This window comes from Gobio gobio (assembly GCF_949357685.1).
Source record: "Gobio gobio genome assembly, chromosome: 18".
NCBI lineage: Eukaryota > Metazoa > Chordata > Actinopteri > Cypriniformes > Gobionidae > Gobio > Gobio gobio.
Genome location: NC_137111.1, coordinates 3,477,200 through 3,495,926, shown reverse-complemented (window position 1 = coordinate 3,495,926; position 18,727 = coordinate 3,477,200). Strand labels below are relative to the sequence as shown.

General features: G+C 36.6%; 1 protein-coding gene across 2 annotated transcripts in view; it reads left to right on the top strand.

Moving 5' to 3' along the window:
* Nucleotides 1-18,727, top strand: part of fbxo28 (F-box protein 28) — a 29,356-nt gene that overhangs the window by 2,639 nt on the left and 7,990 nt on the right. For both annotated transcript variants that reach the window (XR_013818365.1, XM_079841927.1), the window contains exons 2-3: nt 9,736-9,845; nt 14,939-15,077. Coding sequence is in view for 1 of the 2 variants with exons in the window: in XM_079841927.1 (XP_079698053.1) it covers nt 9,736-9,845; nt 14,939-15,077 (249 nt within the window). In the remaining variant the exon portion in view is untranslated. The remainder of the gene's footprint in view (nt 1-9,735; nt 9,846-14,938; nt 15,078-18,727) is intronic.

Here is an 18,727-nt window from a genome sequence, read left to right as displayed (position 1 = left end):
ATGTTTGTTTTAATTCCCTCACACGATTGTGTTCCCAAACCCCAGCATCCCAGCGTTTATTAGTGTGATTATGACGGGCTGAATATTTAATTTATTCATCCAGATCTATTCAATGTAAATTATTGATTAGAGAATACTGCGTTACATTACGTTTTTTCTACTCAATTTGCTTCTGTACTGTTGATGTATTTCTATTTACATCTAGTTTCACAATATTTTATAAAGTAGCACTTTATTTTAATGTGATTAGTTAAGATTACTCAGTATGTGTATGTATACACACATTTCATTTGTAAAAATGATACATAAATCACACTTTTAAACAGAATAATCGTAATTAGATATTTTGCCCAAATCGTGCAGCCCTACAAACGCCACTATGAAACAAAACATAGACATTTTAATGGTTTTGCACTTGTTAGGGGTTCAAGCACGAAGTGCTGAACACCTATTGTATTTGTGCTGATTTTTAGGGGTTCAAGCACGAAGTGCTGAAAACCTATTGTATTTGTGCTGATTTTTATTATTATTATTATTCTGCCGTAAAACGCATCGTGCAGCCCAAACCGTAAGTGCTGGAGCTTTGAAACTTTGTCAGATGGTAGTACAAAAATCGAGGAGAGGTTATCAAATTATGAGCCAGATTGGCCTATAGGTGGCGCTATAGCAATCAATTGCGCGAAACTGCTCATAACTCATAAACCGTATGTCGTAGACTCAAGTGTCTTATATCATTGGAAAGGTGAGTCCCTGACGAACAAAACGTATATCTCCGATTTCATTTCCGTCATAATAGATTTTCCGCCATTTTGAATTTTGTCAAAAAACTACTTTTGCGAACTAGTCCCTGGATTTTTGCCTGATCGGAACCAAACTAGTGCAGAAATGTTCTCTGGAGTCTGAATATCAATAATTATCGAAAAAAAGTATAAATTTCGCTTCAAGGTCGCAAAGGGGCGGAAAACGAATGTTGTGGGAGGAGCCTATTTTACTAAAATGGCTATAACTCAAGAACAAAATGAGATATCTTTACCAAACTTGGTACACATATGTAAGGGCTAAGTCTTTGGTCACGATAAAACAATCGCGACGATTGACCACTTGGTGGCGCTATAACACGAAAAAAACATGAAAATGGCTATAACCACCCGACCGCTAGTCCGATTGACTTGAAAATTGGTATGCAGTGTTTTGGTCCAAGGTACCATGTATGTCTATGAGGACATTGGCGTATCTCAAAAAACATGGCTTCTATCGGCTAATGAAGTTTGAGCACCTCTAAGACAAGGTTAACGGAGGCCGATCGGAATGAAACTTGGTGGGCATCTTTGACTCATGGCCCTAGAGGTCTGTAAGAATTTTGAAAGAAATCGGCCACTAGTTGGCGCTAACGAGTTTTATGGCTCTGTAATCACGTGGTGTTGCACACATCAACCAAATATACACATCATATGATAGGTCTCCTCATGTTGAACAACTTTGCCTCTATAAGCATTGCTGTCAATCAAACCGTTCATTAAATATCCGCGATTATGTTTAAAACCTACTTTTGCAAACTAGTCCCTGGATTTTTGCCCGATGGGAACCAAACCAGTTTAGAACAATTCTCTGGACTCTCTAGATCAATAATTATCAAAAAAAAGTTGAACTTTTGCATTTGTATGGCTATAACAGGGTCATTTAGAAGAGGAGCTTAGCAAAATACACTCAAAAGGCTATAAATCCTAAAGGAAAACTCAAAACTTCACGAAAAATGTTATGTATATGTATCATAACATGTTGAAGAATCCTGCAAAGTTTCATGGAGATCGGACCCTAGGTGGCGCTATAACTGTTAAAACGCTTTGAAAACCATGTATTCCCAATGGTGAAATGCCTGTATTGGCTGTAAATGGTATTTTCCATCTCTGTAATCAGGTGGGGTTAAAAACATCCACATAATATGCATAAATTATGATAGATCTCCTCATACTGAACAACTTTGCTTCAAGAACCAATACTGTCAATCAAATCGTTATTTAAACATTCACAATTATGTTAATAACCTCATTTTGCAATCTAGTCCTAGATTTTTTTGCCCGATCGGAACCAAACCACTGTAGTACGATTCTCTGGACTCTTTAGAGCAATAATTATTTAAAATAAAGTTAAACTATTGCATCTGAATGGCTATAACATTATTTCAAGGTGTGGCCTTGGCCAAGTGTCCCCAAATGCCTAAATCTATTCAATGAATGCTCAGATATTCTTAAAAAACAAGTCAGAACATGTGTAATATGCCTCTAAACAAGCATGATCATTTTCAGACAGATAGGACAATATTTGCCTCTATAACAGTTAAAAAGCTGAAAATTATGAAAATAATGGTATATTAAGCCAATAAGTGGTTGTTTGCTGCCCCCCGCTGTTCATTTTATTGTACTACACTCTAATATTGATGTATAAGTCATATTCAGACTTTAAATAAATCACTATTTTAACATTTACAATCACATTTAGTTAAAATTAATCTATTAAGTATTATTATTGACAATTGTCACATTGAGAAATGTGAATCTTGAAGGAGACTTGCAGGAAACATTTTGTTTACTGCAACATCATATAGTTAAAATGTCTGTATCTACAACAAAATGTGTTTGTGTGTGTGTGTGTGTGTGTGTGTGTGTGTGTGTGTGTGTGTGTGTGTGTGTGTGTGTGTGTGTGTGTGTGTGTGTGTGTGTGTGTGTAGTCCTATTTTTCGGAATACATTTTTAATAATCTGATTAATAGTTACAAAGAGCTATGTGAAATGATTATAGACCATAGTTTGTGAAAAAGTGTGTGTGTGTGTGTGTGTGTGTGTGTGTGTGTGTGTGTGTGTGTGTGTGTGTGTGTATAAGCATGCATAATGGAATTAACATGGAAGACCAATTTGATATATAACTGATTTTATAGTGTTTATTGCAAAGCAACTGTGAAAAGACTTTATTAATAAGTAGAATGTCCAGCAGAGGGCAGCAGAAGACCACTCATTGGTTCATTCTGTCCACTAAGCATATATATAAACTCTAAAAAAACATTATAATAGCATTGAAAATGACATTTTGTCAATGTTTATCAATTAATTTGTTCATTTGATTAATGTTTTTACAATAATTATTAAATTACAATTAAAATAATGCCTGAAAATATGTTTTAAAGGGGAAGACCTGGAATAAGCTATTTGTTACCCATCATTTATTTCAAATATTTATATCACCAACAAAATGTGCATGTGAGTTAAGCACGTTTGAAGACATTAACTTGGAAAATGTGCCCATTAAATGAAAAACAGACATTTAAAATGAAAATGAGCCAATGAGTGGTTCTCTGCTGCCACCTGCTGGGCATAAATAGTCATTTTTTCATACTATTTACTTATCATGTTCTATAATTCCTATTTAGACATTATAAAGTCATTATTACAATATTTACAATCACATTTTGTCAAATTAATTTATCTCAAATATATTATGGCGTATTACCTAAAATTGCCACCAGATGGCAGCAGAAGACCACTCATTGGCTTATCCTCTAAACTAATATTGTTCAATCATATTTAAACTGTGATCGTGCAGACCAAAGCGTAAATGCTAGAGACTTGAAACTTCATCAGATGATAGTACAAAAATCGAGGCTAATGTTGTCAGAGTATGAACCCGATTGGACAATAGGTGGCGCTACAGCAATCAAAAGCGCGAAATGGCTCATAACTCCTAAACCGTATGTCGTAGACTCAAGTGTCTTATATCATTGGAAAGGTGAGTCCATGACGAACAAAACGTATATCTCCGATTTAATTTCCGCCATTATAGATTTTCCGCCATTTTGAATTTTGTCAAAAAACTACTTTTGCAAACTAGTCCTAGGTTTTTTGCCCGATCGGAACCAAACCAGTGACAAAATGTTCTCTGGAGTCAGTTTATCAATAATTATCAAAAAAAAGTCGAAATTTATATTCACGGTTGTTAAGGAGCGTAAAAATAGTTGTTCAGGGCGGAGCCTATTTACTAAAAAAGCTATAACTCAAGAACAAAATGAGATATCTTTACCAAACATGGTAGACATGTGTATAGGCTGAGTCTTTGGTCACAATAAAAAAAATCGCGACGATTTAACTCTTGGTGGCGCAATAACGTAAAAAAACATGAAAATGGCTTTAACCACCCGACCGCTAGTCCGATTGACTTGAAAATTGGTATGCAGTGTCTTGGTCCAAGGTACCAAGTATGTCTGTGAGGACATTGGCATATCTCAAAAAACATGGCTGCCACAGCCAATTAAATTTGAGCACCTATTAGACAAGTCTCATGGCCCTAGAGGTCGGTAAGAATTTTGAAAGAAATCGGCCACTAGTTGGCGCTAATGAGTTTTATGGCTCTGTAATCACGTGGTGTTGCACACATCCACGAAATATGCATATCATTTGATATATTCTAAGGGAAAACTCAAAACTTCACGAAAATTGGTGGGCATGTGTGTCATAACATCATTAACAAGCATGCAAAGTTTTATAGAGATCGGACCATAGGTGGCGCTATAACTATTAAAAACCTTTTAAAACCATATGTTTTCTATGGTAAATTGCCAATATTGCCTGTAAATGGACTTTTCCATCTGTTATTTCAGTGTTTAAAATCTTGCTAAATGAAACGTAATGTCTTTTGATGCTTGTGTGCTTAAAGGCCTTAAAGGCTTGAACCCCGCTAAATGCTGCTTGCAGCTTTAATTATTATTATTATTATTATTATTCAGACCTAAAACGCATCGTGCAGACCAAACTGTAAGGGCTAGAGACTTGAAACTTGGCCAATAGGTAGTACAAAAATCGAGGAGAGGTTATCAAATTATGACCCCGATTGGCCTATAGGTGGCGCTATAGCAATCAATTGCGCGAAACTGCTCATAACTCCTAAACCGTATGTCGTAGACTCAAGAGTCTTATATCATTGGAAAGCTGAATACCTGACATAAAAAACGTATATCTCCGATTCCATTTCCGGTATGCAAATTTTTCCGCCATTTTGAATTTTGTTAAAAAACTACTTTTGCGAACTAGTCCTAGGTTTTTTGTCCGATCAGAACCAAACCAGTGCCAAAATATTATTTGGAGTCTGAATATTAATAATCATTGAAAAAAAGTCATAATTTGGATTCACGGTTGTTAGGGGGCTTAAAATTGATGTTCAGGGCGGAGCCTATTTTACTAAAAAGGCTATAACTCTAGATCAAAATAAGATATCTTCACCAAATTTGGTACACATATGTATGGGCTCAGTCTTTGGTCACGATAAAACAATCGCGACGATTGGCCACTTGGTGGCGCTATAACATGAAAATAACATGAAAAAGGCTATGACCACCTGACCATTAGTCCAATTGACTTGAAAATTGGTATGCAGTGTCTTGGTCCAAGGTAGCATATATGTCTATGAGGAAATTGGCGTATCTCAAAAAACATGGCCGCCACAGCCAATTAAATTTGAGCACCTATTAGACAAGGTTAACAGAGGCCGATCGGAACGAAACTCAATAGGCATGTTTGACTCATGGTCTTAGAGGTCTGTAAGAATTTTGAAAGAAATCGGCCACTAGTTGGCGCTAACGAGTTTTGAGGCTCTGTAATCACGTGGTGTTGCACACATCCCCGAAATATGCATATCATTTGATAGATCTCCTCATACTGAACAACTTTGCCTCATGAACTATTGCTGTCAATCAAATTGTTCATTAAATATTTGTGATTATGTTTAAAACCTACTTTTGCGAACTAGTCCCTGGATTTTTGCCCGATCAGAATCAAACCAGTCTAGGACAATTCTCTGGACTCTCTAGATCAATAATTATTGAAAAAAAGTTGAACTTTTGCATTTGTATGGCTATAACAGGGTCATTTAGAAGAGGGGCGTAGCTAAATACACTCAAAAGCCTATAAATCCTAAAGGAAAACTCAAAACTTCACGAAAATTGTTATGTATATGTGACATAACATGTTGAAGAAGCATGCAAAGTTTCATGGAGATCGGACCATAGGTGGCGCTATAACTGTTAAAAAGCTTTGAAAACCATGTATTCCCCATGGTGAATTGCCTGTATTGGCTGTAAATGGTATTTTCCATCTCTGTAATCAGGTGGGGTAAAAAACATCCACATAGTATGCAGAAATTATGATAGATCTCCTCATACTGAACAACTTTGCCTCAAGAACCAATACTGTCAATCAAATTGTTATTTATTTATTTATTCACAATTATGTTAAAAACGTATTACCTAAAATTGCCACCAGATGGCAGCAGAAGACCACTCATTGGTTCATAAAGTTTAAATTCATATTTAAACTTTATAAAATCATTATAATAAATGTTGCAAATGACATTTTGTCAATGTTTATCAATTAATTTGTTCATTTGATTAATGTTTTTACAATAATTATTAAATTACAATTAAAATAATGCCTGAAAATATGTTTTAAAGGGGAAAACCTGGAATAAGCTATTTGTTACCCATCATTTATTTCAAATATCTATATCTCCAACAAAATGTACATGTGAGTTAAGCACGTTTGAAGACATTAACTTGGAAAATGTGCCCATTAAATGAAAAACAGACATTTAAAATGAAAATGAGCCAATGAGTGGTTCTCTGCTGCCACCTGCTGGGCTTAAATGGTCATTTTGTCATACTATTTACTTATCATGTTCTATAATTCCTATTTAGACATTATAAAGTCACTATTACAATATTTACAATTACATTTTGTCAAATTAATTTATTTCAAATATATTATGGCGTATTACCTAAAATTACCACCAGATGACAGCAGAAGACCACTCATTGGCTTATCCTCTAAACTAATATTGTTCAATCATATTTAAACTGTGATCGTGCAGACCAAAGCGTAAATGCTAGAGACTTGAAACTTTATCAGATGGTAGTACAAAAATCGAGGCTAATGTTGTCAGAGTATGAACCCGATTGGCCAATAGGTGGCGCTACAGCAATCAAAAGCGCAAAATGGCTCATAACTCCTAAACCGTATGTCGTAGACTCAAGTGTCTTATATCATTGGAAAGGTGAGTCCATGACGAACAAAACGTATATCTCCGATTTCATTTGCGCCATAATAGATTTTCCGCCATTTTGAATTTTGTCAAAAAACTACTTTTGCGAACTAGTCCTAGGTTTTTTGATTGATCGGTACCAAACCAGTGCAGAAATGTTCTCTGGAGTCTGACTATCAATAATTATTGAAAAAAAGTTGAAATTTCTATTCACGGTCGCTAAGGGGCGGAAAACGATTGTTGTGGGAGGAGCCTATTTTACTAAAATGGCTATAACTCAAGAACAAAATGAGATATCTTCACCAAACTTGGTACCCATGTGTAGGGCCTCAATTTGTGGTCATGATAAAAAAAATCGCGATGATTGAACACTTGGTGGCGCTATAACACGAAAAAAACATGAAAATGGCTATAACCACCCGACCGCTAGTCCGATTGACTTGAAAATTGGTATGCAGTGTCTTGGTCCAAGGTCCCATCTATGTCTATGAGGACATTGGCGTATCTCAAAAAACATGGCCGCCACAGCCAATTAAATATGAGCACCTATTAGACAAGGTTAACGGAGGCCGATCAGAACGAAACTCAATTGGTATGTTTGACTCATGGCCCTAGAGGTCTATAAGAATTTTGAAAGAAATTAGCCACTAGTTGGCGCTAACGAGTTGTATGGCTCTGTAATCACGTGATGTTGCACACATCCACAAAATATGCATATCATTTGATAGATCTCCTCATATTGAACAACTTTGCCTCTAAAACCATTGCTGTCAATCAAATTGTTCATTAAATATTTGTGATTATGTTAAAAACCTACTTTTGCAAACTAGTTCCTGGTTTTTTGCCCGATCGGACCCAAACCAGTCTAGGACAATTCTCTGGACTCTCTAGATCATTAATTATAAAAAAAAGTTGAACTTTTGCATTTGAATGGCTATAGCAGGGTGATTTAGAAGAGGGACATAGCAAAACACACTCAATAGCCTATAAATCTTAAAGGAAAACTCAAAACTTCAGGAAAATTGGTGGGCATGTGTGACATTAGATCCTTAACAAGCATACAAAGCTTTATAGAGATCGGACCATAGGTGGCGCTATAACTGTTAAAAACCATATGTTTCCTATGGTAAATTGCCTATATTGCCTGTAATTTGAGTTTTCCATCTATTATTTCAGTGTTTAAAATCTTGCTAAATAAAACTTAATGTATTTTGATGCTTGTGTGCTTAAAGGCCTTAAAGGCTTGAACCCCGCTAAATGCTGCTTGCAGCTTTAATTTATAATGTATTTTCAGTGCAAAAGGCACTTTATTTTTTGTAAATTATTGATTAGAGAATACTGCGTTACATTACGTTTTTTCTACTCAATTTGCTGATGTGTTTTATTTACATCTAGTTTCAAAATATGTAGCACTTTATTTTAATGTGATAGTAACATATAACATGTACTTACTATAGTAATAACAGTCAGTTTTGGGGAAAGTTACTTTGAAAAGTAATGCATTACAATATTGCGTTACTCCCTTAAAAAGTAACTAATTGAGTTATTTAGTTACTTTTTAAGAAAAGTAATGCGTTACGTTACTTTTGCGTTACTTTTTCTCACCTGGGTTGGGCTTGTTTTTGTTTTTTTATAACAAAAAGTTATATTTTTGTGGAACGGTAAAGACTTCTTCATACCAAAATGTAAATAATGCGCCCCAGGCTGAGGTAAAAATGCAGATTCCCTCATGAACACTAGAGGGCGCAGCTCTGGATAATGGAGAAGAGGACGCAGGAGAAAAAAGTTACACCAATAAAAACTAAAAATCTAGTAATTTTCTTCATCAAAGCTCAGCAGCAAGACATTGGTCAATTAAATATAAAGGTAGATTATGCATAAAAATAGTTGTTTTATTTAACATTTAATTATTGGAGGTTTGCATAGTATTCTGATTTTGCATTTGACTGATTTTATTCATTTTGAGGAGGACAGAATCTTTATTGTGCAAGTGAGAGAAATAAATGCTCACATTTAGTCTAGAACTACAATAACCATCAACACACACACACACACACACCTCAGCACTTATTTTTCACTCATTAATTAATGTGAAAAAGTAACTCAGATATTTTGTTGTCAATTTGAAAAGTAATGCGTTACTTTACTAGTTACTTGGAAAAAGTAATATTATTACGCAACTGAAGTTACTTGTAATGCGTTTCCCCAACACTGATAACAGTACATTCGGCACTCTAACTCTATAGCAGTGCATGTGGTTAGTTAATATTACTCAGTGATTATTTAAGTATAATGTATCTGTTATATATGTATACACACACTTTTCATTTGTAAAAAAAATAAAATAAATCACATTTAAAACCGAATAATCGTAATTAGAATCGTGCAACGCCACTATGAAACTAAACATAGACATTTTAATGGTTTTGCACTTGTTTATAATGTATTTTGAGTGCAAAAGGCACTTTATTTTTTCCAAAAATGACTGTTGATTTGTTATGCATGTATTTAATAATCAATTGTTCCGGGCCTTTGATTCAGATTTGGCCGTTTGAATGTAGACTTTGAGAAGCCCAGCTCTAGACGGTGGACTTTAGAGAGTGTGTGTGGGACGTGGTTTGACACAGGTGTGTGTGTGTGTGTGTGTGTGTTGCAGGTGTGTAAGCGCATGGATGTGATCTGCCAGCGCATGCTGAACCAGGGCTTCCTGAAGGTGGAGCGCTATCACAGCCTGTGCCAGAAACAGGTCAAAGCCCAGCTGCCCAGGTGAGGAAGAGTTCACTCGTTCATCTGCAGAACACACACGAGGAGATTCCAGAAAATACTGCTAACCAAATACGGGCGGAAAAAACGAGAGCAAAGGATTTTCTGTGTTCGACAGAAGAAAGTCATGAGGGCGAGTGAACGATCACAGATGATGCGGTTACGACATCACATTGAATTTCACTTCAGCATTGCATGATTTGTGCTTTAATGACTTGAGCTTTATTTATACAGCCCTTCACACACACACATGCTTCAGCTTTACCGCCTTAACATGAGTTTAGTTACATTTTTGTTGTAAAGACAAAATATATACATTAGGGCCCGATTTTTGGTGATTAAAAAATCCGATATTCCTATATATATATATATATATATATATTATGGATCGACCGAAAAGGTTTTTTTTTTAGTGCCGATACCAATTTTTTTGCCTTAGCCGATGACGATACGGGCTGCCGATTATCTGGAGCCGATTATCTGGAGCCGATACTGCTTTTGCTCCCTCAATTTACATCATAAAAATGACACGATGATCATGATGATAACAATTTAAAATTTACAATTTAAAAAAGGAACATTTATTGAACTAAAAAAAACAATATTTAACAAATAGTAAAAACAGATGAGGTAGAACAAGAAAAATAAAGAGTTCAGTGGTGAAAATAAATTCTGAAAATAAATATTTAAGCATAAATAAAATAATGACACTATTGCCCACAGTATCAACAAGCGAGCAGCGTAATAAAGTGCACACTGACTGTACTATACTTCATTTACAACTATTCACAACCTACGCATTTAATGGTTACACTTTAAAAAATGCTAAAAAGTTGGGTTGAATATAGACTAACCCATCAATTGGGTTGTTTTAACCCAGCAATTGGGTTGTTTTGACCCAGCGGTTGGGTTAAATGTTTGCTTAAAACAACCCAATCGCTAGGTTAAAATAACCCAATTGCTGGGTTAGTCCATTTTCAACCCAACTTGGGTTATTTTTAACCCAGCATTGTTTAGAGTGTAGGTGCACTTCACTGAATCTCTTGTAGAGCAACACCAGCGGTAATTCAGGAAAAATCTCCCAATGCTCCACGTGAAACTTCAGTCTTTCCACCTTTTACCATCGTCAATTCTCAGTTGATTTAGATTAATATGCGCGAGGGAGAGCGAGAGAGTTTGAAGACGGTGAGAGCTGCCCTGTGGACGCCTGTCTGGAAATAATGCAGGGGAAAAATATCGGCGAACGCAGCAGCCTTATATCGGCCGATACACGTAAAAACATCGGCGAACGCAGCAGCCTTATATCGGCCGATACACGTAAAAACATCGGCGAACGCAGCAGCCTTATATCGGCCGATACACGTAAAAACATCGGCGAACGCAGCAGCCTTATATCGGCCGATACACGTAAAAACATCGGCGAACGCAGCAGCCTTATATCGGCCGAACGCAGCAGCCTTATATCGGCCGAACGCAGCAGCCTTATATTGGCCGATACACGTAAAAATATCGGCGAACGCAGCAGCCTTATATCGGCCGATACACGTAAAAACATCGGCGAACGCAGCAGCCTTATATCGGCCGAACGCAGCAGCCTTATATCGGCCGATACACGTAAAAACATCGGCGAACGCAGCAGCCTTATATCGGCCGATACACGTAAAAACATCGGCGAACGCAGCAGCCTTATATCGGCCGAACGCAGCAGCCTTATATCGGCCGATACACGTAAAAACATCGGCGAACGCAGCAGCCTTATATCGGCCGATACACGTAAAAACATCGGCGAACGCAGCAGCCTTATATCGGCCGAACGCAGCAGCCTTATATTGGCCGATACACGTAAAAATATCGGCGAACGCAGCAGCCTTATATCGGCCGATACACGTAAAAACATCGGCGAACGCAGCAGCCTTATATCGGCCGAACGCAGCAGCCTTATATCGGCCGATACACGTAAAAACATCGGCGAACGCAGCAGCCTTATATCGGCCGATACACGTAAAAACATCGGCGAACGCAGCAGCCTTATATCGGCCGAACGCAGCAGCCTTATATTGGCCGATACACGTAAAAACATCGGCGAACGCAGCAGCCTTATATCGGCCGAACGCAGCAGCCTTATATCGGCCGATACACGTAAAAATATCGGCCCGATATATCGGTCTAACACTAATATATATATATATATATAAAACGGAAACGCATAAAAAAACCTTTCCCTTACATTAGTAATTTGTAGTTATTCATGAATCTCTAAAATAATGTGATAATGCAGTTTAAAAATAAACTTTTATTGTCACAACAGAACAGAGGAACATACAAATATATTCAAATTCTGATAAATAAAATGTATTAAAAATACAAACGTAAGATGTGAAACTTAAAGTCCTTTGGATGAAAACACAATAACAAAAACAAAAGAAAAAATCAAATATACCAGTTTAGGTTTGGCTTCGCATGAACTGCTATGAGTGTTTTATGACTTGAGTCAGCTTTATTTATACAGACACATGAATTTAGTTTTAGATGAAAAGCTAAAATACGTTTTTGATTAATTTCTGTTGTAAAAACTAAAAATATATATATTGCACAAAATGAAAACAATAATGTTAATATTATTATAAGTGTGAATCAAAAAATTACAAGCGCATTAAAAAAAAATAACAAGCATGATTTCATCTCTTAAATGTCTTAGAATGTGTGTTTTGGTCATAATTCAGACATTTTTTAAATCTAATTTCAGCTTTTTATCTCATAATTAGGACTTTTAATCATAATTTATAATTTTAAGTCAAATTTTTTGAATTTTTATCTCCGATTAAAGTCCTAGTTTCAACTGTTCATCTCACGATGGCTTAGCATGTCGTATTTGTGACATTTTATCAAATGAGGACTTTTAAAATCATTTTTTCAACCTTTTATCTCTTAATTATGACTATGATAATTGAAATGAGCCGATCAGTGATATAGTTGAATATTTAGTGTCTCTGACTAAAGCCGAAAGCTCTTTTCGAATGTCTCAATTTCCATTCACTTACAGCCGTGATGCAATATTGCTTTAAAGCATTAGTTCACTTCAAAATGAATAATGATGATTTCCTCATCCAAGATGTTCATGTGTTTCTGTCTTCAGTGGAAAATAAATGAAGTTTTTGGAGGAAACCATTCCAGGATTTTTCTGCACATAATGGACTTCAATGGGAACCAACGGCTGAAGGTCCAAATCACTGCAGTTTTAGAGAAAGAGCTTCAGAGATCTAGAGGAACCATCGCCACATTTACAACACAAACACACATTTATACACTTTATAACCTCAAACTTCGGAAAGGTCACATGATGTAGGTGGAAGTGCCGACCCAGAGCTGAAAAATCTCCATGTTCTTCTCCAACTTTAAAATCGTCCGACATCGTTGTTTACCTTTACTTTTGTAAAGGGCATTTGATTTAGTCTTTGCCCATTCGTTTTATCACTGGGTCGGCACTTCCACCTACATCATGTGACCTTTCCGACATGATGACATCATACGCCGTGAAGAAGAACAACACCGAAGTCGAGCGTCTGAGGTTAAAGTGTATAAATGTGTGTGTGTGTTGTAAATGTGGCGATGGTTTGTCTAGATTAGACTCTACACTTCAGAAAATGCTTTTCTTACTTAGTATTTTTGTCTTGTTTTGAGTCCAAATATCTAAAAAATCTTACATTAAGAAGCATTTACTAGACAAGCAAAAGTTTTTGTCTTGTTTTGGGGGAAATAACTCAAAATTAAGGGAGTTTTTGCTTAAAATAAGCAAAATAATCTGCCAATGGGGTAAGCAAAATAATTTTTCAGTTTGAATTAAGATTATTTTTCTTACCCCATTGGCAGATTATTTAGCTTATTTGAAGCAAAAACTCCCTTAATTTTGAGTTATTTTCCCCCAAAACAAGACAAAAACTTTTGCTTGTCTAGTAAATGCTTCTTAATGTAAGATTTTTTAGATATTTGGACTCAAAACAAGACAAAAATACTAAATAAGAAAAGCATTTTTTGCGGTGTATTATCTGAAACTGCAGTGATTTGGACCTTCAGCCGTTGGTTCCCATTGAAGTCCATTATGTGCAGAAAAATCCTGGAATGTTTTCCTCAAAAAACTTGATTTAGAAAGAACGACATGAACATCTTGGATGAGATGGGGCGAGTAATCATCAAGAAATGTTCATTTTAAAGTGAACTCATCCTTTAAAGGATTAGTGAATATACTTTTGCTGATAATTTACTCTCCCCCATGTCATCCAAGATGTCCATGTCTTTCTTTCTGCAGTCGAAAAGAAATTAAGGTTTTTGATGAAAACAGTCCAGGGTTGTTCTCCATATAATGGACTTCAATGGGCTCCAAACGGTTCAAATGACAGTTTCAGTGCAGCTTTAAACGACACCAGATGATGAATAAGGGTCTGATCTAGACAAACCATCAGTTTCTGTGAGAAACCCAGCAGTATTTATGATATTATTTTACCTCTTATCAGGAGAAACGCGATCATCTCTGAGCTCAGACATAACTTCCGCCAAGTGAGGTCAAAATACGAGCATGGTCATAGATATATCAATCGTAGATGCCTCATTAGCGCCTGCACGGATCAGTAGAATGAGGCATCTACTATCGATACATCTATGACCACAATCTAATTTGACCTCACTCTCCGGAAGTTATGGCGGAGCTCAGAGACGATCACGCTCGTCTGATAAGAGGTAAAATAATAGCATAAATACTGCTGGGTTTCTCTCAGAAACTGATGGTTTGTCTAGATCAGACCCTTATTCATCATCTGGTGTCGTTTGAAGCTGCACTGAAACTGTCATTTGGACCGTTTGGAGCCCATTGAAGTCCATTATATGGAGAACAACCCTGGACTGTTTTCATCCAAAACCTTAATTTCTTTTCGCCTGCAGAAAGAAAGACATGGACATCTTGGACGACATGAGTTATTGGTTCATGTTCAGAACCCCTCAAAGGTCTCATGTGTCCGAAACGTCTTTCTTTGGGTGTCAGTTGAAGTATGAGGTGATAAGTGGATGTAATGAACAGTGTGTTGTTTCCTGATCTGTCTCAGGAGGGAGTCTGAGCGGAGGAACCATTCTCTGGCTCGTCACGCTGACATCCTGGCGGCGGTGGAGACGCGTCTATCTCTGCTGAACATGACCTTCATGAAATATGTGGATTCAAATCTCTGCTGCTTTATCCCTGGAAAGGTGCGTGTGCACTCACGTTCTGCTACATACCATTAGTATTCCCAGGAGTATTTATTTTAAAAGGGTTAGTTCACCCAAAAATGTAAATTGTGTGATTAATGACTGACCCTCATGTGGTTGGACACCCGTCAGACCTCCGTTCATCTTCAGACACAAATGAAGATATTTTAGTGTAAATCTGATGCTCTGAAAGGCCTCCATTGGCTCAACTTTACACTCTCAAGACCCTTAAAAGACACTAAAGACTAAAGTTACAAAGTCCATCTCACTACAGCGGCTCTACAATAACTTTATGAAGACGAGAATAGTTTTTGTGCGCAAAAAAACCCTAAATAACGACTTATATAGTGATGACGATTTCAATACACGGCCTCATGAAGCTTTGAAGCGTTATGAATCAGTGAGTCGATTCAGCAGTTTGGAGCGTTATGAATCAGTGAGTCGATTCAGCAGTTTGGAGCGTTATGAATCAGTGAGTCGATTCAGCAGTTTGGAGCGTTATGAATCAGTGAGTCGATTCAGCAGTTCGGAGCGTTATGAATCAGTGAGTCGATTCGGCGGTTCAGAGCGTTATGAATCAGTGAGTCGATTCAGTGGTTCAGAGCGTTATGAATCAGTGAGTCGATTCAGCGGTTCAGAGCGTTATGAATCAGTGAGTCGATTCAGCGGTTCAGAGCGTTATGAATCAGTGAGTCGATTCAGCAGTTTGACACGCGATCCGAATCATGAATCGACTCACTGATTCATAACGCTCTGAACCGCTGAATCGACTCACTGATTCATAACGCTTCGAAGCTTCATGAGGCCGTGTTTTGAAATCGTCATCACTATATAAGTCGTTATTTAGGGTTTTTTTGCGCACAAAAACTATTCTCGTCTTCATAAAGTTATTGTAGAGCCGCTGTAGTGAGATGGACTTTGTAACTTTAGTCTTTAGTGTCTTTTAAGGGTCTTGAGAGTGTAAAGTTGAGCCAATGGAGGCCTTTCAGAGCATCAGCTTTACACTAAAATATCTTCATTTGTGTCTGAAGATGAACGGAGGTCTGACGGGTGTCCAACCACATGAGGCTCAGTCATTAATCACACAATTTACAGTTTTGGGTGAACTAACCCTTTAAAGTATCATTACCCCTTTAACCATGAGTGCTTGCATATTCAGATTTTAAAAATATGAATGTGATTGAGTTGACTTGTCCATACAGTAGGGGGCGCTGTTACACATCTCCTGAAAGAGGACAGAATCTCCAGAGCAAAGCACAGGATAAAATCCAGCTCAATCTGCTCCCTAGTTCAGGAGTCAGGGCACTGATCAGGGAGTCGGCCATTTTAAGGGCTGTCTCAATCGCAGAATCCTTTAAATAACATAAACACCAGTAGTGATGTTGTACAATGAGGACTTGTTGTCACACAAACATGAATTTTTTTCAGCTTTTTGTTTGAAATATAGTTTTTTATGCAACTCACCCACATTGTTTTGTTTGTTTAAAAGCTGATTTGCTGTATGTTAGAGGGAGATAAATGGGAGGTTTGTGATCAGTGTGTATATTAGGGCTGGGTAAAAAAATATAGATTTCTCGATTTTAATCAATTCTCACTTTTACAAAACAATATCGATTCTTAAATCCCAAGAATCGATTAGTCATCCTGTTTTCAGTTAGTGAATGAAATAAACATAGTAGCACCTCCCATCCAATAAATCGCAATAATCTTTGTGCTTTATTACTATTGATATGAAGCAAAGGCTCAGATTTTAGATTACGTCTATTTTTTACGAAATTCAGAAGCATAAATGGCGCTGTGGCGTGAGATCGCTCTGGCTCAGCTCTAGAGAACCGGCAGATGAACTGATCTTCTCTTCCGCTTTAATACCAGTAACAGCACGAAATAAACATGAAGGAGCTTCTGAAAGTGTGTTAAAGATGCAGGACAACTTACTGAAATCTGTATCATGTCACATAGAATAGCTCAAGTTTTAACCGCAGAAAGACGTCAGTAAAACGGCTTGTAAACAATGTCATTTAACGTCATTTTTCCTCAGAAAAACCATATCCAGTGTCCATAAACTCGCTAGTCAGCTAGAAAAATTAACTCTAGAGAGGAGCATTATGCTAATTATATGCACCATTACATAGGATATTGATTGTCATTTTTTTAATGTTCTTCAATATTTAATGCATAGCCTATGAATAAATCTGGCAAGTTTTTATGACAGCCAAATGTTTATATTTAAAATAACAAATTGGAGTAGAAATATGATTATGTAATTGTAAAGTTAATATTATAACTTTATTATGATAAAAAACTAAAATTAATTAGTGTAATTTAAGTGTTTGTATACAAATCAGTTAATTTTTATCTTCAATATTAGTTGGCTAATGTAGTATCAACTGACTCCCATAGTTTACAACATTAGTTCAGAGATTTGTTTTCCTTGAGAAAATTGGCCATGTATTATAGCTGATATATATATAAAGTAGGGCTGTCATAATCGCGATTAATCACATCCAAAATAAAAGTTTGTGTTTACATAATATATTTGTGTGTACTCTGTATAATTATTATGTTTAAATACAAACACATTCATGTATATATTTAAGAAATATTTGCATGTATATACTGTATATACATTTATATAATTTATATTATATATACATATAATACATTTTTCTTAAATATATATACATGATTGTGTGTTTTTATATATAAATAATAATTATACACAGTTCACACACATATATTATGTAAACACAAACTTTTATTTTGGATGAGATTAATCGCGATTAATTTTTTGGCAGCCCTAATCTAAAGTAATCGATATTGAATCGAATCAAAACGAAAATCGAATCGAAATCAAAATCGGGTCAGCAAAAGGAGGACCAACACAATATTATGTCACGTTTTGCTGTCCTTTGTTTGATTTATTGTCACACAACTAAATATTCTGAGGGCCATGAAAGCTGGCATTGGCTTTTTTTAATTATTAATCGCTGGCAGGGAAAGAGTTAACATTCCACACAGTCAACTGTGTGTGTGTGTGTGTGTGTGTGTGTTGAAAACAGTGAGCCTTTAGCCCGCGCCCTTAAAGGGTTAATTCACATCTGGGACAGTCTGTAACATCTGTAGTCATCTGACCGTGATGGAGGTCATGAACGCTGTAATTGTGGTAATCTTGCAGGGTGTGTCGTCGTTTTGGAAACCTTTCTTGAGGAAATGCAAAAGCTCAGAAGCGATTATGCAAAAGTCTACAAAGCATGAACGGCTCAAGGCCTGAAGCAGTGAATGCAAATCACAGGGGCTTGTCATGTGACCGTGATGAGATTTGCTGTCAGGTTTAGGAGATTTAAGAAAAAAACATTTTTGTTGGTAGCAGAGTTTGATGTTCTGATTTTTTCGGTCTGGATGTCTTAAGCAATGGCAGTATGTGAAAAGTGTATCTTAAAGTGTTAGTTCACCCAAAACTGTAAATTGTGTCATTAATGACTGAGCCTCATGTGGTTGGACACCCGTCAGACCTCCGTTCATCTTCAGACACAAATGAAGATATTTTAGTGTAAATCTGATGCTCTGAAAGGCCTCCATTGGCTCAACTTTACACTCTCAAGACCCTTAAAAGACACTAAAGACTAAAGTTACAAAGTCCATCTCACTAC